The 20,983-nt window shown below is 38.9% G+C and overlaps 1 protein-coding gene across 10 annotated transcripts in view; it reads left to right on the top strand.

The window, feature by feature from the left end:
* Positions 1–875: 875 nt before the first annotated feature.
* KIF21A (kinesin family member 21A) overlaps positions 876–20,983 on the top strand; it is a 144,988-nt gene continuing 124,880 nt past the window's right edge. For 9 of the 10 annotated variants that reach the window (XM_039217660.1, XM_039217658.1, XM_039217657.1 and 6 more), the window contains exon 1: positions 881–1,185. In XM_039217660.1, the coding sequence (XP_039073591.1) occupies positions 1,142–1,185 (44 nt within the window). In that variant the 5' untranslated portion in view covers positions 881–1,141. Of the gene's footprint in view, positions 1,186–20,983 lie in introns of all 10 variants that reach the window. The other variant, XM_039217662.1, reaches the window with a different exon arrangement.

The following is a 20,983-nucleotide window of genomic DNA, read 5'->3' as shown; positions in this document are numbered from 1 at the left end:
AGCTATCTAAAGGCATGTGGAAGCACAATAGTCACAAGCAGAAACCACAATGGCTCAATGTTGATAGAATCCCGGGATGGGGAGGTGCTTTTTGAAGGCCAGGAAGGGAAAAAAAAAAAATTTGCGAGGATTTGCTACTACACAGCAGGTCTTGGTGGATATTCAGTTCTGGGAGCACTTGGCAGTACCAGGGCGCAGTTCATTTAGCAGCGTACAAACGCCTTAACAGAAACGCATTCAGCAGTCGCGGAGCAAATCGTTTCCACATTCCAGGCGGGCTGGTAAACGGGCGACGGACTGCAGGGGCCAAACCCGGGAGCCGGTTTAGCACGAATGACCGACTCCTGCGAGGGAGGGCGATCCGCGGGGGGCTGGGGAAGGGGGTCAAAGTCCAAGCTGGCGAGAGGACAATAAGCTCAAGGGTGGAAACAGAGCGGCACCAGGGTGGCAGCTGCCTGATTCCCGGCGCTGCGCTCGCGATCCAAGCTCAGAGTTTTCGCAAAGGCGCGGGGGCGAGCACCCGCCGCTGCGTTCTCACAGAAGAGCCTGGAAGGGCGCACGGGCTCGTCGCCCTCGGGCGAGGGCAGCCCGCGGCCGGCATCCCTCCCCCGCGCGCCTCCCTGCCCAGCAGCGCCAGGCAGTGCCCGCCGCGGGCAGGGCGGGGCGCAGGCCGGGGGAGGGCGAGCAGGGGCCGGGCCGCGCGGCCGCCGCTGACGCAGTGCGGGGCCGGAGCCCTGAGCGCCCAGGCGGGCGTGGAGCGTTCCAGCCCGGCCGCCCGCAGGCCGGGTCCCCACCGGAGGGGGCAGGGCGCTCTTACCGGCCGTCAGGAAGCCGCGGGCGGCCTGCTGGCTCCGCCGCCGCCGCGCTCGCCTTTCAAGCGCGCCTCGTCCCCGCCCCAGATCCCGGGGGGTGAGCGGGGGAGAAGGGGCGGGCGTCCGCCGGCCGTGAATCACCTCCTCCTCCTCTGCCTCCGCGCCGCCGCCACCTTTCCATTCAGTCGCCCAACATGGCTGGAGCGCGGCGGAGGTGAGCCGGCCGCCCCCTGCCGCCCCAGTCTGTGAAGCCCGAGCGCCGCGGCTCCGGCGGTGCCTCAGCTCTGCGGTGCAGAGGCCCAGCGGCCCTGCCGTCGCCCGCCGCCAGCATGTGGGGCGCCCCGGACGAGAGCTCGGTGCGGGTGGCTGTCAGGTGAGGACGGACGCGGCGGCTGTGGAGGCGGCGGGTGGGCTGAGGGCGCGGGCGGGACGCGCGCTCTCGCCCAGGTCAGCCGGCGCCGCGGTGCGGAGACCTGAGGGGAGGTCTGGCGGGAGGCCGGCGGCTGGGTAAACTGAGGCTGCAGATCCCCGCCGGCGGGGCACGCGCGGCCGGGTGCTCGCGGGGAGACCCTGCAGCCCTCACGCAGGCGGCGTTTGCAGGTAGCCGGCGACTGCGCGACGCCGGGTCTCGGGGGGCGCCCGGACTCCACGGGGTTGGACGCCGTCGCCGCCCGCCCCCGCGGGTCCCGCACCAGAGGAACAATCGCCTCAGGTGGGGCCGCCTTAGGCGACGGCCTGGCCGCCTTTGCCCGGGGCTGGGCTGCGGTGCCCTTCTTATTATTTGGACAATGTCTGTCATACGTGTACACACACGCAACCCCGGCCTTCTGAGGCGGGAGACAAAGCATCTGACTGACAGCGCTTCCAAACGCAGGGTTCTAGATGCCCGTGCAAATGGAAGCCTCGTTAAGCATCACAGAGGCCCATGTAGCACAATCGTGTGGGTGTAGGAGACACATCTGGCCTCTCTGGCGTTGGAATGGGAATTCTCTTTAAGAATTACATTTCACGGTGTCAGGTCTGTAGAAGGAAGAAAACTCTTCAGCGAGTGGAAGAGTTACATGGGTGACTGGGCGAAACACCCTGACGTTAGGCAGGGTGGATACAGCATAAAACTATACATGCCTGGGTGTGAGCTTTGAAATATCAGGGACATCAAAATTGTGTTTCGGTCAAGGACAGATACACGAGTCTTGGATACAATTTAGGCTGTTTTGATACATATCAAGAAGCAGAGCTCTGACAGTTGCTCACGGAAAAATTGCAACATCATCACTGAAATATTAATGAAGCGTTCATGGTAGAATAAGTGCGTTGCTTTCACAGCTCTGGGATGGTCTACTGTGAATCCACTTCTCTTTGTATCTTGAAGGATTATAAAAACAGTGTCGTTGGAGAAATTGTTGACAAAGATCCACCACTCACATAGCCTTTCTGGAAGGTTATTTTAAAAATCCTGTCATGTCAGCATTATTATTTTAGTGTCAAACCTTGGTTAGGCATAGAAATGGCAGTTTTATACACTTTGTATCTTTAGTCAAATTACAGAATAACATGCATTTTTATTGTATTGTATTGTATTTTATTGTATTTTATTGTATTTTATTGTTATCCCTACACCCACATGGGGCTCAAACTCATGACCCCCGAGATCAAGTGTTATGCTCTTCCAGCTGAGCCAGCTAGAAGCCCTAGAATAACATGAATTTTAAAGAGTTTTTCTCTTCTTTTACAGATCAGATCAGGAAATGTCACCCATGGAGGTGACAGTTTTATGACTGTTTAGCATTACCTGTTACAAAGCTCTTGGAGTTTTAATTTAGCATTTTTGGTTATTCTGGGGCTACTTATCCAATCGTTGGATTAGTTTGTTGCTGCTAAATACCTCTCTTTTGGCCTTTTAATACTCATTAATGACTGTACCATGGCAGAAACCCAGTAAAATGCAGTTTTGTTGGCAGAGCTGGTTGAAGAGGTAAAGGAGGAGCATAAAATAGTAATGAAAACAGAAAATTAGGGTGTAAGAGATACCATTTTTAGAGATTTAAGGTTTTTATCTGAATTCTCTAGAATATCATAGGGCGGTTTATTTGCCATGCTATTAAATCTGATGCCATTTGCACTGGAGGTGAGTATGGTGACCTTAAAATGCTGTTGACAGATAAACAATTTATATTTATTTTGGCATGTATATTTGCACTTTTTAAGTGATAAGTGTGCGTCTGTTTGGGAAAGCATTATAAAAATGTTAACAGAACATAGCAAGCTGCATTGTGAAGGTCCTTTTTTCTTTTTTTCCCCATTAAATACATTGAATAGATCTATTCTCTAAACTTATTTTACATAGAGTAAAAATAGCTTATGTTTTTATAGCACTTTGGTATTATTATAAAGTGCCTGGAGACATATATTTTTATTTACAGCAAATATTTGTTGAATGTCTATCTTTATATCTGATTATCCTGATTTGGAGCCAAAAACAGGAATAATTGTTGGACACATACCATGAGCTAGGTAGAGTCAGTGCAATTAACGTGTTTTATATCATGTAAAATTTCATTTATTTCCCATAACAGTTTTTGGTTTAGATTCTGTTATTATGACCACTTTACAGAAAGATTAAGTAATCTGCTTAAAGTTAAACTAGTAGCTACTGATGGAACTAGCATTCCAAGCCAGCCAGCTCATCTCTACAGCCCAAATTCTTAGCCATTAAACCTACATAGGTGAAAGGCAAGAACATACTTCACAAAGCTTTATTTAGCTTGAGATCGGTTGCCTTTTCTGGGTTCTAGTTCAATTACAAATGAGTGGCTTTGTGCATACCTTGATATTGTTGGAAAAGATAAAACTCAGAAGTGGAGGACCTGTACTTAAAATATTTCCTTAGACTCTTTAATCTTTCCAGTGTCCTCCAGTCCTACCCTGGTTTGTGACAGATTTCAGCAGCTGGATGAGTAAATCAACACATAGACAAAACTCGACAGACATTTGACTTGGTTTTCCTTTTCAACGAATAATGTAATAACAGGTATTGGGGATTGACCCTACTGCAAAGTGCAGAAAGTGTCCTAGAGGTTCTTGTGTTTTGTTAGATGAAGAGACTTATCAATATGTTAAAACTGATGATTCTATTTTAAAATTTTTTAATGCTTTTTATTTATTTCTAGGAGAGAGAGAGACAGCCTGAGCAGGGGAGGGTCAGAGAGAGAGGGAGTCACAGACTGAAACAGGCTCCTGGCTCTGAGCTGGCAGTCAGCACAGAGCCCGACGCGGGGCTCGAACCCACGAACCGCGAGATCATGACCTGAGTGAAAGTCGGACGCTTAACCAACTAAGCCACCCGGGCGCCCCAGATGACTCTATTTTAAGATTTCTTAGAGTAAGTGCATGGGTCATATAAGACTTTGAGAGAAAGAAGTTCAAAAGAAAGTTTCTTACTTAGGGAGAATATTTTTTATTCAATTTTTCAATTCAATACCTTTTGCCTTCTGAGGTATTTTGAAGGGTATCTTTCATTGTGGTGGATATAGATTCAGATAACAGCCCTACTGTTCAACCCATGTGGCTATTGAGCACTTGAATTATGATTAATGCTACTCAGGAACTAAATTTATTTTTTAAAATTAAAAAAAATTTGGGGTGCCTGGGTGACTCAGTCAGTTGGGCATCCGACTTTGGCTAAGGTCATGATCTCGTGGTTTCTGAGTTTGAGCCCACATTGGGTTATCTGCTGTCAGCACAGAGCCTACTTTGGATCCTCTGTCCCCCTCTCTCTCTACCTCCTGCCCCTCAAAAATAAATAAACATTTTTTAAAAAGAAAAAATTAATTCCATTTATTTGTTTTTCCTTTCTAAATATATGGCTACTAGAAATTTTAAAAATAAATATAATGTTGCTCACATTAAATTTCTATTGAAGTGGTGCTTGGGTGACTCAGTTGGTTAAGAATCTAACTTTGGCTTAGGTCATGATCTCATGGTTCATGGGTTCAAGTACCACACTGGGCTCTGTGCTCACAGCTCAGAGCCTGGAGCTTGCTTTAGATTCTGTGTCTCCCTCTCTCTCTGCCACTCCTCTGCTCACATTCTGTCTCTCGCAAAAATAAATAAACATTAAAAAATTTATTGAATAGTACTGCTCTATAATTTAAAACATGTAATAAAAGTATGGAGTAAAACTACACTATTTATCAGCAGGATATGTCACTATATAGAAATAAATCATAGCCAGCCCATCATTGACTAAATACCCTTAGATCAAGAAAATGCCATAACAACTAAGGTATCTTTTTTAGAGACACACACGCACACGCACACGCACACACACATGCACACACATGCACACAAGGCTTGATTTAAAAGTAACATTTTCCCTCCTCAGGGCACATGGAAAGATACTGATTATGGACTCAATATGGTAGCTGAATTCTTAGAAAATATTAAATGGATGAGTTAGGTAGATGTCATCAACAAAAATGAGCAATGAAGCATAATATATATTCTATTCTTAATATCTAAGTATACTGAAGTGAACTAGTTAACTCAAATGATAAGATCGATTAAACATTTTGAATTCTAAATTTAAGACATTGTCGGATGATGTGCTTTTTTTCCCTTCCCTGTCTATGAATGCTGACTTAGCAAATTTGAAACTTTTTTCCTTTTTAAGAACTTTAGTTTGTGAAATGTCAAGAGTTGGACAAAGATAGAGATTCAGAGAGGACCATTGTGTTTTTTGTCATTGTCTATGTGGTTGTGAGCTAAAATGTCTTTGCTTGACTTTGGCAGAGAGCTGTACATATCCTTGACAATCAGTTTGGATTAGTGTGTAATGTAGTCTAATTGGGTTTCAATTTGCTGTGTTTTTACCTTAGTAAAGCAATTTTAAGAAGTGGCATTGCTCAGCAGCTTCTGATTGGTTGGTTGGACAGTTAAAAGCTCAGTTTTAGGTCTGTCAGTGGCACTGATTTCCAATGTGATCTCTCTGCACTTTTCTTTTTCCACATGCTGAGGTGGCAATGTAAAGGTATTAAGAGTTCTGAGAACTTTGTGTGTGCAGTGTATTAAATATGTGATTTTGTTGTTGTTAAACTGCTGGCTCTATATTGACAGGAAGGAAGTATTTTAACATTTCAAGCTTTACTTTCCTAGTAATATGTTTATTTTGGGTACTCTTTGTTACTGAACAGGAAACATTTAGTCTTTTGTCACTTTTCCCCATTGTGGTTATAATACTAATGGATAATATTTTATTTAATCTACATTAAAATTCTATGAGGTTGTCTGGACAGAAAATAAGTTACAAAGGCACTAGATGACCTGTTCAAGGTTTCTGAGCTACTAAGTGTTTTTTGTTTGTTTATTTGTTTTCACTGAAGTCTAATTGATATGTAATATTATATTACTTTCAGGTGTACAGCATAATGATTAGGGGTACCTGGGTGGCTCAGTCTGTTAAGCGTCTGACTCTGTTTTAGCTCAGGTCATAATCTCATGGTTCATGAGTTTGAGCCCCACAAAGGCTCCTCGCTGACAGTGGGGAGCTTGCTTGGAATTCTCTCTCTCTCTCTATCTGCCCTTCCCCTGCTCGCTCTCACTGTCTCCCTCAAAATAAACAAATTAATTTAAAAAATGATAATTCAATAGTTCCATACATTGCAAAGTGATCAGCACTATACGTCTAGTTAAAGCCTCTTTTTTTTTTTTTTTTAATGTTTTATTTATTATTGAGACAGAGAGAAACAGAGCATGAGCAGGGGAGGGTCAGAAAGAAGGAGAGACACAGAATCCGAAGCAGGCTCCAGACTCTGAGCTGGCAGCACAGAGCCCGATGCGGGGCTTGAACTCATGAACCACGAGATCATGACCTGAGCCGAAGTCGGCCACTTAACCAACTGAGCCACCCAGGCGCCCCTCTTATTTCTGTTCTTAAACATGTTTCCAAATGTTTTCAAAACATTTCATCTACTAATTTCAAAGTAATAAAGATCTTTCAAGATGAAATGCTTTTATACATGTGAGATAAATTATTTGAAACAACTTAATATTTAGAAAATATAGAAGTAGATAAATGAGGCTTTTAGAAATATTTATTTTATGGAAATGGATGATTTTCTGGTGTTTGATCATTTGTTTTTTCCTTTTTTTATGTAACAAGTGTTTATCAAGTGCCTACTATGTGTTAGGCACTTTTTTCTTTAGATCTTATTTTTAAGTGATCTCTGTGCCCAATGTGGGCCTCGAACTTACAACACTGAGATCAAAATTTGCATGCTCTATCACCTGAGGTAGGCAGGTGCCCCGTGCTGGATACTTTTCTACTTTGGGGATAGGCAGCCCATATGACATACATGGTCCTTGATTTTACATTCCTAACAGTATGTCTCTTTAAATGCACAAAATATGTTGGAACTAACACAAAATGTTATCAATAGCATGAACTAGAGATGAAAGACAATTGTTGCAGCTTAGTTTTTATTTCTCTTTTATTTTTTATTTTTACTTTTTAAATATTTTATTTTTTTAAAGTAATCTCTATACCCAATGTGGGGCTTGAACTTACACCTCAAGATCAATAGTCACATGCTCTACTGACTGAGCCAGTTGGGAGACCCTCTCCTTTATTTTTTAAATAGCATTTTTTAGTTGCTACGTTCATTAAAAGCAGTGATTTAAAAACTGAAAGGCGTTCCCTGATTCTAAAGGTATTTCATATGAAAAGTGAACTTCAAAGCCTATGCATTAGGGGGATTTTATTTATATCATGTCCTACTTGATAAAATATGCATGCCCCACTTTGTGTATGTCTTTGTATGTCTTTGTAGTTGAATTATGAAGTAAGGAAAATGAGAGGAAGGAGACCAAAGAGCTGGTAGATGATGCAAAAGTCAGTGAAATTATTTTATTTACAAATATGAGTTGGTATTATTTCCTCAGATAGGGTTTATTCAGTTTATGAAGTGTAGTAGACCTGCTTGTTGTTTGGAACTCTATGGAAGTTCAAGTTTCATGTCTAATTATTACTACTCTTTGAGCTCTTACCATCTTACCTGCTAATTAGTTAATATTTTGATGCATAATTACGGGGTAGAGAATGATGCACTAGAAATTCCAGTTTTGTGAAGCCATGAAAGCAGAAATTATCTTGGCAGTTAATTCCATAACCTGCCCAATCTTCCAATTCTCATCAATTCATCTTCAAAGATGTGAACTTGGAATATGCATTATTATGGATGTTTCCCCCCAAGATAGTTTACAACCCACTTGTGTGACTCTGATTTACAAATGGTTATTTTCTGTCAACATTAGACATGACCTTCATCTCAGCTTCAGATTAGGAAGGAAAACACAAAAATGAAAAGGGATGCCAGATAATAGAAAGTATTTGTGTAGTGTATCATTAGAATATTTTATTCAGAATGAAACAAATATATTTATTCTTTTCAACACTTCTCTCTGGGAAGCGGATTGTGAATTCTGTCTTTCAGCCTGGTTTCCCAGTGGATTAACTATTTAATCTTCTCAGAGTGTTAAAATAGTTTTCCTGTAGCTCAAGCTTTATTTGAAGTAAATGACAGTCAAGCCAAAGGGGCAATTGTCATGACACCCGTTTGATTATTATGAGATCTTTCTGAATGTTTAAGAATTATGTTTGAAGTTCCTTTGTCCTTTGTTTTTTGAAATTATGAGACATTTATATATTGAAGATAATTTTTAGTATATCTGTGATTATTGAAAAAAATAGATTTTAAAATTGAGAGGGCCTGAAGTGACTAGCTGGTTGGGGCTCCTTCTTTATAACAGTTTAGATAACAGAGGCCCAGAGAAGCTGAGGGAATTGCTTGAGGTACCACAGCTATAGCAGCTCAAGTGATCTGTTGATTAGTATTGTGGGTTTTCTAGGTCTTTATGTTTTTGTGGCAGACATCCTAGAAATAGATTAAATTTATATCTGAAAAACTACAGTTTTGGGGCGCCTGGGTGGCTCAGTCGGTTAAGCATCCGACTTCGGCTCAGGTCATGATCTCACGGTTTGTGGGTTAGAGCCCCACGTCGGGCTCTGTGCTGACAGCTCAGAGCCTGGAGCCTGTTTCAGATTCTGTGTCTCCCTCTCGCTCTGACCCTCCCCTGATCATGCTGTCTCTATCTCTCTCTCAAAAATAAATAATATATTAAAAAAACCTATAGTTTTAATCCCTTAAGTACTCTTTATAAAAGTTAATGACATTTAGATGAGTTCTTCCATTCTTAGTGCCCATGATTTTTGCTTTATGATGGCCTCAATTCTAGAAAACTAGAACAAGTGATTCTAAAAAGGACCTCTCAGAGGCAGAGAGAGAGAGAGACTGCTGGAATAGAAATTGTGGTCTATATTTTGGGGTTCCTGGTATATTCAAATGTGAAGAAATGCCAGAACTGAGTTATTAAAATAACATGGACTGTTTTCAACATTCATAGGTAGTACATTCCTGCTTTAATTACAACCATCAAAGTATAATTTGTGTATAGTCTAATTTGGAAATAATGTTCAACATAGAAATAGGAGGATTTTGTGAATGCTAGGCACATAGCCTTCTCCCCCTTCCCTCCCCTTGACTCTTCAGAGTTCTTTTTTTCTTTTTATTCCAACATACTTAAGGATTATAGCACATTCCAGTAATAATGGCAGACTCACTATGAATGAGATGGCTGGAGGGTGGGGTAGGGTAGAGGTAGGCTTGGGTCATGTTGGGGGTGAGACGTATTTATTGGAACCTGGAATTGGAAATAGAAATAGAAATCTGAGTGATTTAAAAAGACCCCATTTTGAGTATTATTTCACTTGATGGGTGGTTTTATGCTTTTAAGTAATGTCATCCCTTTCTCTCTTTATTTTAGAAGGAAATAAAGAATACAACACATTTGGACTATAATGAAGGCCTATCATTCAATGAATGTCTTAAGTCCTACCTCTACACGAAATATTTCTAAACTGCTCCCATGAACAGAAATTTCTGCCTTTTGGGGCCATAAATCATTTTTTCCACATGTTTATTTATTTATTTTGAGACAAAGAGAGAGAGCACAAGTGGGGTAGGGGGAGAGAGAGAGAGAGGGAGGGAATCCCAAGCAGTCTCTGTGCTGTCAGCACAGAGGCTGGTGTAGGGCTGGCTCTATCCCACAAACCATGAGATTATGATCTGAACTGAAATCAAGAGTCAAATTTGACTGAGCCAGCCAAGTGCTCTGGCCATAAATCCTCTTTATATGAGTCTTCTCTCTCTCTCCCTCTAAAATTACAATGAGAGAGATATACACAATGTGATTTTTAGTGTTGAGCTTTGAAATGTTCCCAAAAACTCAGAAGATATTTAATACTTTTTAAAAGAAAAGTGCTAATGTATGATATTATTATAACAGAACATTTGAAGAATATTGCGGTTATTATATTGAAACAAGCCGATATCTACATGTCTAGATTGGAGTGAAAGTCTTCTAGGGTTTAACCCCAAGGTCAGTCTACCTGGGTCACTGTTCACCCTTATCAGTGTCTTCAGTAAGAGCAAGGAAATAAGAAAATTGTTCACACTTGATTGTGCCCCACCATGAGCCCAAGCAGGAGCTAAATCAAAGACAGCTCAAGGTTTTGTCCCTACTTTTTTGGATCTCTTAGTGTGTAGTAAAATATTAGTTTTTGAAATCGAATTTGACATTGTCCTCAACTTTGGGGAGCTGTGTCTGCCACTTAGGCATGATGATATCATAGTTCTCTGAATATGATGAAGGACATATTTTTTCAGGGTAGATATTCTTATTCTTTGACACAGTTACATAGTCATTTTGGAGTTTTAAATGAGAGACTTTCCTTCAGCAAGCAGGAATAATAAACCTTGGAGAGGGTCAAGCTGTAGTTAATAATTAGGATGTGGTATGTTGATCACATGGTGTAATGAGCCATAGGCCATCTCTATTGTATTCTCAATTGTATTCTTTTTAATCTTATTTACTTTTTAGATCAAAATTCATTCATTTGTTATATAATTATTAAATGTCCACTGCGTACTGGCATCATGTAAGTTGGGGACAAGGTCATATAATAGAATGAACCTGGGATGGTTAGAAAACTGTTTTGGTCTGGACTCTAACCAGCAATAAACTTGGCTTTTAGTCAGTAGTTTTGTACCTATCTCAGTGGATTTGAGAAAGGATCAAAAGAGCCAGCCATGTGAAAGCATTTGGAAAATGGTTTTTACACAACAGAGGCAGGAATATTATTAGAGATAAGTTTGATATAGCCCAAGATGGGCATGTTGGTTACATTCTAAACTCCAGCAATTGGATTAGTCATTCCCTAATGTGTAACACAAAACTGGAGTTAGTAAAGTGCTTTATAGGTGTTTGTAACTGTTCTTTTGTTTGAGTGTGTCTGTGACTTGCACCACTATGAGTGGTCCAAAAATGTATATAAATATTTCCAAACACCTTACCTTGCCGAATCTTGTAGTTTTCATTTTGTTTTCAATATGTACCTCATATACCATCCTTCTCTATCTTACCAAATTCCTTCTTTTATAGTTTAGTAAAATCCACCATTTTTATTCTTTCTTTTCTCTCCCCACACAGACTTTCAGTTGGTATGGTTTTTAGTATTTTGTAGTTACTACTATATACTTTGTGAGATTAACAATAGTATTGAGTTACATTTTCCACTAGTTGTTTAACCTAATATAGGAGAATGGTGACTAAATTGGTTAATAAAAATGTGAATTTTCATTTAAACAATTTTTTTTACTGTTTTATTTATTTCTGAGAGAGAGAGACAGCGTGAGCAAGGGAGGGTCAGAGAGAGAGGGAGACACAGAATCTGAAGCCGACTCCAGGCTCTAAGCTAGCTGTCAGCACAGAGCCCGACGTGGGGCTCAAATCCACGAACTGTGAGATCATGACCTGAGCCGAAGTCAGATGCTCAACCGACTGAGCTACCGAGGCACCCCTGGATACACTTTTATAGCCTGATCTTTACCATTTCAGAGTATAGCATAAGAATTTTTCCATATCAAAGAAGGGCATTTTGAGTAACATGTTTAATATTAAGCATCATCTACTTTATTTTAGTGTTCAATATATATTAAATTCCATATATAAAACAGTAATTTAATTGACAGGTCTTATTGTCTATTAAGGATGTTAATATCATTTTTTTCTAAGAGTTGGCTGTGCTTTATGATTCTTGGTAATGTCTTCATTTCTACTGATAAGCATAGACACTACAAATGACCATTTCTTGGAATTGAAGGGACAGGGTAATGCTGCCCACTCACAACGTATGGTTAAATGTTATGGCATTGAGGATGCTTTTTAGGGAAAGATATATTGATTTATAATTTTAACTTTTCACCTATATCTACAGCAAGATATAATGTATTAGGGTAATACAGATACTCGTTGAACACATTTGTTTAAGCCACTGATGATTAACCAAACACAGATCCATAACCCTGTCACGTTCCTTGAAAATTAGTGCATTTCTAAAGCACTTATTTTGCTTTTGTTCACCTCAGTACAACACGAAACAATTGCTTGAGTAGCCTATTGGTCACCTAGTCTGCCTCTGTTCTGCTCTAAAATGGAACTTGTCAACTGCTGATTAAACATGAGATTACAGATTTCATTCCTGGTTATTTGGCCTGCCATTTAAGGTTCTTTAATCCAAATGTGACATCTGTGACATTTTCAAGTCTCAGTTTAGGCAATACAGTATGATACTTTTGAATTTTAGTTTGCCAACTTGGCCTTAGATTGGCAACAAATTCCATCTGTCCTTGATTATATTCTTATCTTTAGTTGCATAAGTGTAATTGGACCTTCTGTTACCTTTGTAGCAGATTCAATTCTTGTCTCTGAGTATAGGGTTTCTTTAATCATCTTCGGTTCTTAATTTTGTATTAACTTGGTATAACCAGACATAATTTTATTTATCTTGTGTATGTGTGTTCTATGAATGCAGCTTTCCACATGGAGTAACTCAAAAACTTCTGATGATTTTGCACTTTTATTTCTTTATTTAAAAAAATTTTTAATGTTATTTTTGAGAGAGAGAGAGAGAAAGAGAGAGAACGCTAGCAGGGGAGGGGCAGAGAGAAAGGAGGGAGACACAGAATCGAAAGCAGGCTCCAGGCTCTGAGCTGTCTGCACAGAGCCTGATGCGGGGCTCGAACATACAGACTGCAAGACCATGACCTGAGCCGAAATCGGATGCTTAACCAACTAAGCCATCCAGGCGCCCCAAGATTATATGAATGTTATGAATGCCTTGCATTTAGAAGTGTTTGGGAGATGTTAGATACTTTTTTCCTTTTTAGTTTTACCTTTCTCCTTTTTCCTCTTCCTACCACCTTTGTTTTTCTCTCTCCATCTATCCCTATCTCTATAAATTTCTGTTTTTCCTCTTCTGGATAGGACTTGTAGTGACTAACCACAATTTCTTTTCTAATCACCTCAAGACAGGGATAATTTCCTTGGTGAGCTCTTGTTTGTAAAACTCCACCTTCATCTTGGTTTATTTATGAAATAGAGATAATAAGAGTACTAATCTCATAGGATTGTTATGGGAATAAATTGGTGAGTTTATAATGTACTCAGAATAATGCTTGGCATATAGCAAGTCCCAATAAGTGTTAGTTGTAGTCATTAACTTGCAAAAATTTATTTCTTGAACAGTGATTCTTTCAAGTCATTTATTATGTGTAGATGAAGAAAAGAGAAGACGGGGTATAGGAGATACAGGGAAAGGTTGGTAACTTCCAATTATAAGGTGAACGAGGTCTGGGGATCTAATGTATAACATAGTGACTATTGTTGATAACAATCTATAGTGTATAGCTGAACTTTGCTAAGGGAGTAGAACTTGAAAGTTCTCATCAAAGGGAAAGAAAAGGCAAATATGTGTGGTTTTGAATGTGTCAATTAATTTGATGGGGGAATCCTTTGAAGTGTACACATACATCAAATCATCACAACGTACATTTTATATATCTTAACACTTTTACTTGTCACTTGTATCTCAGTAAAGCTGAATAAAAAGGATGAAAATAGTGCATTTATCTTAGATGTTATTGACCTTGAGGTTATCAGCATTGTTTTTAAATGGTAGAATGGATATATTAGTTTGTCTTCATGGAAACATTGAGTTGTGAAAGTCAAGGCTGAGATAATTATGCTTTCTTGACTAGGCTGAATAAAGTATTAAAAATTCTTTGTCCTTTGTTGGTATGTATATTAATGGAATGACATTCTTTTCTTGTTTAGCTTTAAGGACATGGGGATACTGATTGATTTCCAAGTGCTTACCTAGCAAGGTGAGCTGACTGACATGTTAATCCTTAAACCTCTTAAATTTATTTCTTGGTATATCATTAACCCAAGCACAACTCTACTTATACTAACAGAGTATTTAACTAAGACCCCCAAAAGTAATCAAACACTCATATACACATACACACTTAAGTATATGTTCTAAGAGAACATCTCACTACTTCCATGTCTAACATGAAGTAATTAAAAGATTTGATTGAGGTGACAGAATTCCTTTGCTAATTAAATATTTTTTATTAATTTTGTTTTTCCTTTTTATAGTTCATATTATGAGACCAGTCATTTTTGCATATTTTTAAATTTAATAACCATGATTAACTAAGAAAAAATAAATTTGTGACTCTTTTTAAGACCTTACACAATAATTAGGTTTTTCTTGTTTATACAGTATTAGCTGCTTAAACTTTTGTAGTTTTGTTTGCATCAAAAAACAAGTTTTTGAGTGACAATGGTATGAACAGAGTTTGAAGCTTAAACAATCCTGAAAACAAACTTAACTTTTTGAAGTTTAGAAAACAAGCTTGATTGAACTGGTAAAATAAATACCTTTTTGTGTCCTTTACAAATAGATGTACTGTGAAATGAAACAGTGTGGTGATAGATGAACTTAGAAAATATGTGGTAGAAAGTTAAGTGGGGAATTGAAGATGACTAAAATAATGATCATAAAGGTAGAAATAGGTTAATATAACTGAGGATGAATATTTTTCAAAATCATCAGTCCATACCCTCATACTATAAAAACAGATACTTTTATATTTGAGTTAATTTCTGTACATTCTGACGAGAACCATGCTGTTTACTTGAAAAATACAATGCAATAACAGGAATTTCTGTTTCCAAAAGCAGTCCTTTGTGCTTTTTTTCCTACTACCAAATATGTTTATTTGCACATTACATAATTTCCCTTTTATGATTAAAATGAACTTTGGTGATGAACATAATACTTTTGGACTTTGAGTTCAGCTCTTTTCTGTTCCACTGACTCACTTTGAGGTGGCAGTGGTGTAAAAGTAACCCTGTGGAAAAATAACATGACACCTTTCTATGACTCAGTCCCTCTACATGTATAAAGTGAATTGTACTTCTGCTAAGTACATTATAGCATCTTTGTAAAGTGCCACTAAAAGTGCAAAACCAAACCTATCACTCCAAGCTTGTTTTGAGTACAGCAGAAGTTACTTAAGTATATTTTGATATCTAAAATGGAGGAATGAAAATGAATTTGTGAAGATAGTAAGTAGCTTTCATCACTAATCATTCCAATTTAGTTTGGCTCAGATCAGTTTAATATATTTCAGTTTAGTTCATTCCCAGTTATTAGTTGTTGAGTTCCACTAAAATCAAGTGCAGTGCAAACACTTTGGTAGGCCCTGGGAAATCAAAGATGAATCAGAGAGGGGTTTTGCCCTTGAAGAACTCAGTCCAGTTAGGAGTTTTGCATGTCCCTATCAGACCTGATGACTCTCCCATGAAACATGCCAAAAATGAAGTATGAACACATTATGGGCAAGTTCTTGGAGTATTTTACCTTCGTAGCCATTGTAGTTACAATAGCTTACTTTCTAAGACAGAAAAATGACTCCTTGTTTTCCAAAATAGCAATGTAAGCCCTTCAGTCTTTATGTATTTATTTATGTATTTATGTATTTATGTATTTATTTATTTATTTAAAGGATGTGAGTGAGGGGCAGTGAGAGAGGGAGAGAGAGAGTCCCATGCAGGCTCTACACTGTGAGTGCGAGCAGGGCTCAAACTCACAAACCATGAGGTCATGACTTGAGCTGAAGTCAGATGCTTTACTGACTGAGCCATCCAGGCACCCCTCCAATCTTTTAATTTTTAACATAGCCCTATTGGTTTATTTACTTTTTCCCTTTTCTTTTGTACTTATTTTCTCTAATCTTTCCTAATTTTCATACTCAGTCCATTAAAATAAAATCTCTCTCCATAAATTTCTTCCTATTTTCTATAGACATTGATTGCAAAGATTTATTGAAAACTGTTTCTCTACATAAAAGTACATGAGTGTACACACATGCATACATGTTCACACATATATACATATCTTTTCCCACACAGTTAATAACTAATCCATTCAGAGAGACCAGCTTGGATCTAAATGAGGCAGGAGGTTTCTATGGAAAGTGCCCTAAAATACTCCAATTCTGAGAATAGTTTGAATAAGATTTTAAATCCCTTAGTTGGTTGTATATCTTTTCCTTGAGTGTCTGTTCCATTAATCCTGATGTCCTGTGGGTAATAGGCTGTGTTTTTTTCTTAGGAGGTAATGATCTGTTTCAACTTTCAAGATCCAAAACCTGAGGCATTTTGCATATTTAATACTGGTGGAATTATAGACTTCTAGATGTCTTTGACAACTCCATTTGTTATTATCCAATCTTCTGTTAGGTATACCTTTCATAGTAGCTAGCTCTTGTTATAAGGAAGTGGCAGAGACGATTCCCCAAGAGAATGGGCTGTGACATTGAGTCTTGATTGAACTTGATTCCTTTCCTAGTTTTTAACCTTGAGTGAATTGTTTAAGGTAGCTGGTCCTCAATTTCCTCATCTGTACAAGATATTGATAATATATACCTCACAGAATTTTTTTTTTTCCTGAGGGTACCTTTACTAACAAATGCTACCATATTCACATATGTAGGTATAATTTATAGTGTTTGATAGATTGCTTTGTAAATAGTTGTCTTTAGCGTCTTGGGTTTATGTTAGTTTTTCTTTCCTCCTAAATAGGTATTTAATTATTTAAGAGCAAAGATAGACTTTTATTTCTTTTTTGTCCTCTGTGAAATGCTTAGTACATCAGTATGAACGTCAGATGTGGTTCTCAACATCAGAGGAAAAAACATAGCATATTCTTAATCATTCTTATGGAATTTTTAGGTCAGTTTGCCAAAAAATATTTGATTACAATTGATATTGCAGGAAGGGTGTTCTGGGTGTGGAGAATATATAGATCTTCCTTGAGTTTTGATGGGGTTACCTTCTGATAAACCCATCATAAATTGAAAATATCATTAAGTTGAACATGCATTTAATATACCTAATTTACCAAACATCATAGCGTAGCCTAGACCACATTAAACATGCTCAGAAGGCTTACATTAGCTTATAGCTGGGCAAAAGCATCTAACACAAAGCTATCTTATATCTCCTGTGATGTTTTGAAAGTGAAAAACAGAATGATTGTAAGTGTATTAGTTGTTTACCTTTCCTGTTGTGGCTTTCTGGAAGTTGCAGCTCACTACAGCTGCCCAGCATCCTGAGAGAGTATCGTGCTGGTATTGCTAGCCTGGGAAAAGATCAAAATTCAATGTACGGTTTCCACTGAATTTGTATCGCTTTTGCAGCCTTGAGAAGTTGAAAAATTGTAAGTCCAAAAAACATTGGGTGAGGATAGAGACAATAAACATAAAAAAGTAATTTCAGATGTTGATAAGTACTATACAGAATATGGAACAGTATGCTTGAAAGTAATTGGCCTTAGCTGGGAGGAGACATTTGAGTTGAGATCTGAATACTGATATGTGAGCTATGAAGAAGATCTGAGAGAAGAACATTCTAAGCAAAAGCAAGTGCAAAAGCCTTGAAAAAATAAGCTGGCATGTTAGTGGAATGGGAAGAACAGTATAGCCAGATATAGGAAATAAAAGAGGATGGAGGTGATAACTGAGAAGTAGACAGGAGCCAGATCACTTAGGGCCTTGGAGTCTAGAATGGAAATTTTGGACTTTCATTTTAGTGGGAAGGCTTTAGATAACTTTCTTTTTTGTTGTTGTTGTTCACAATGATTTATTTTATTTTTATTTTTTACAAATAGTTTATTGTCAAATTAGTTTCCACATAACACTCAGTGCTCATCCCCACAAGTGCCCTCCTCCATGCCCATCCCCCCTCCCCCCCACATCCATCAGTCCTCAGTTTTTGTCAGCATTCAAGAGTCTCTCATGGTTTGCCTCTCTCCCTTTCCCCCACCATTTCCGCCCTTCTTCTCCCCCTTGTTCCTCCGTCAAGTTCCTCCTAATCCTCCTATACGTGCAAACATATGATATTTGTCCTCCTCTGCCTGACTTATTTCGCTCGGCTTTAGATAACTTTCAGTGGAGATATAACATGATCTGATTTACCTTTTAGAAGGAAAAGGGGGTGCTACAGAGAGGGTGATCTGTGTTATAAGAGTTAAAAATGCAAGTAGGAGACCAGTGAGAAAGCTGTTAATGGGTTCCAGGAAAGAGATGGAGGTGGCTTGGACTAAAAAGTAGCAGGACAGATGGTGAACAGCAGATATAGGGTATAATTTCGAGATAGAGCTGTTAGGGCTTGTGGATAAAGCGTGTGATGAAAGGAGAAGAATTAAGTAGATTTTTAGGTTTGAAGCTTTGAGGAAAAATGCATTTTGGGGGAAGGGAGATCAATAGTTCTACTTTGGTTGTATCACTATTGTTATCTTATCGGACATCATGTCAGATTGGCTATTACTATATGAGTATGGCTCACAGGGTAGATGTCTGGGCTGAAGATAAACATTTGAGAGGCAATAGTGTTCAGATGGTTGAAGCATGGGACTGGATGAGGTCATCTATGAAGAGAAAAAATTTGGAGAACACTTGTGGGGAAAAAGCCCTGAGATGCTCTAAAATTTAGAGGTCATTAAGACAAAAAGTTCTAACCAAGGAGATTGGAGACAAGTAGTTCGGTGAGGTTAGAAAAAGGAGGGAGAGTATGTTGTTCTAGAAGTTGGGCAACTGTTTCAGATGTTGCTGGGAAGTCAAGTAAGATGTGAGCAAAAGTGACTATTGGCTTTGGTAAGAAATAGGTTATTGGTGACCCATAGGATCTGTTTCAGTGGATTGCTTGGTTGGAGTGGGATTAAAGAAAAAAAATGTGACATGAGGAAGCAGACACATTGAAATCAGTAATACTTTTGGAAGATGTTGCTGTGAATGGGAACAAAGACATGAAGCAGACAAGGACAAGGTTAAGGGAGGATTGTTTTAACAGGTGATAATGAGCAATGCTTATACCAGATGAAAATCATCCAGGAGAGGAAGAAATTGACGGTGAAACAAAGAGGAGATATTTGTAGGAGGGAAGCCCTTGAGAAGGAGACTGGGGATGAGATTGGAAAGAGAAAGTGTAATGAGTGGCCTTAGAATCAGGGACACTTTAACTTTAGTTGTCCTTTAGCAAGAGGAACAACAGAATTTGTAGATGTAGCTGCATGTAGTAAATATAAAGATGAAGCAGTTCTCTTCTGATTGCATTTTTTCCCCCAAATGAGAATGATTTTACAAAAAACTGTTAAGTATGTCATTTAAGGGATTTGAAGTTGCCAAGAATGCTGATAGAAGTAGTGGTGAAGGGGGTACTGTACACTGTAAGTGAGATCAATGGATGAAGCAGTGTGACAAGGATAGCAAAAAGAGATGTTGAAGTGTGGTAAGGTTTGATGACATGTGCTTTAAAGAAGACGGGCTCTTTGGAAGAGGGAGGAGAGACAGGTTGGGAACCGCACTAGGGAGCAATGACTTATATGTGGTGTGGAAGGAAAAATTAGCCTTACTTGAGGGCGTATCAGTAAAAGCCATAATAACCTCAGGGGATGGGTAGGTGAGGTTTTAGGTGAAGGCATAGGTGAGCTTTCAAGTCTAAATAAATGAACTATTATCAAACACTGTGTGGCAGAAGCAAATGTTCTAACTTCGAAACACATATTAACTCACATGATACAATAATCATATAATATAGGCACTATTATTAGTTGCACTTTATAAATAAGGAAATTGTGAAGTTAAGCAATTTACTTAGGGTCCCACAGCTATAAGTGACAGGGCTGGATTTGCATTCCAGCAAACTTGGTTGTAGCCAGTGTTCCAGATAAAATCACTTTTCTATACTGCTGCTGCTGGACCATGATTTCCAGCACACAGTTGAGGTGTTCAGGAAGGTAGTGAGAGACACGAAATGGAGCCAAAGTAGAGGCTATATAGGGTATTGAATGAATATATATATTTTCCTTTTTAAAGGTTTGTTTATTTTTCATGCATACGCGTGAATGGTGAAAGGGACAGAGAGAGAGAGAGAGAGAGAGAGAGAGAGAATAGCCTGATGTGGGGCTCCATCTCATGAACTGCGAGATCATGACCTGAGCAGAAATCAGAAGTTGAATGCTTAACTGACTGAGCCACCCATGTGACCCTTGATTGAATATCTTTATTTTGAAAGATAATCTGGGATATTTAGACTTCTGATTGTGACTTTAGAGTTTGATGAGTTTTTTCTATATCTTAGATTATCTTGAAGATTTTAGATAGCTGATTTTGCTGTGGTTTGGAGATATTTTGCTAACTGAGAGAAAGTGAGTAATGAAAATTTTGAGTTATCTGGTGACACCACTGAGAAGAGATAGAAGGGTAATTGCTGAGCTATATTCTGGTAGCACTGGCCTGCCACGTTACTGTCTCGTAGAGAGCTTGAGTGAACGTTATATTGACCAGGTTATCTTTCTGGCCCTGAAATTCAAGCACTTTTGTAGTTCTTATTTAAAATTGTCAAGGCAACTGATTTTGGCTACAAAAAAATTTGGAACAGTACGATTGACACTAAAAAAATGATAGAAGTTGATTTTTATTGTAATAGTAAAAAAAATCCTATTTTGTCACAAGACTGCTTGTCGAATTTTAAGCAGTTTATTTTTTCTGATTATAAAAGTGTTTTCTATTCATTTTAGAAAATTTGTAAGAATTTTACCACTCTGAGAAATGAAAACATTTTATTTCTGTGTCTTATATTTT

Source organism: Hyaena hyaena, unplaced genomic scaffold (assembly GCF_003009895.1).
Source record: "Hyaena hyaena isolate Hyena2069 unplaced genomic scaffold, ASM300989v1 scaffold_704, whole genome shotgun sequence".
NCBI lineage: Eukaryota > Metazoa > Chordata > Mammalia > Carnivora > Hyaenidae > Hyaena > Hyaena hyaena.
This window is presented reverse-complemented; position numbering and strand designations above follow the sequence as displayed.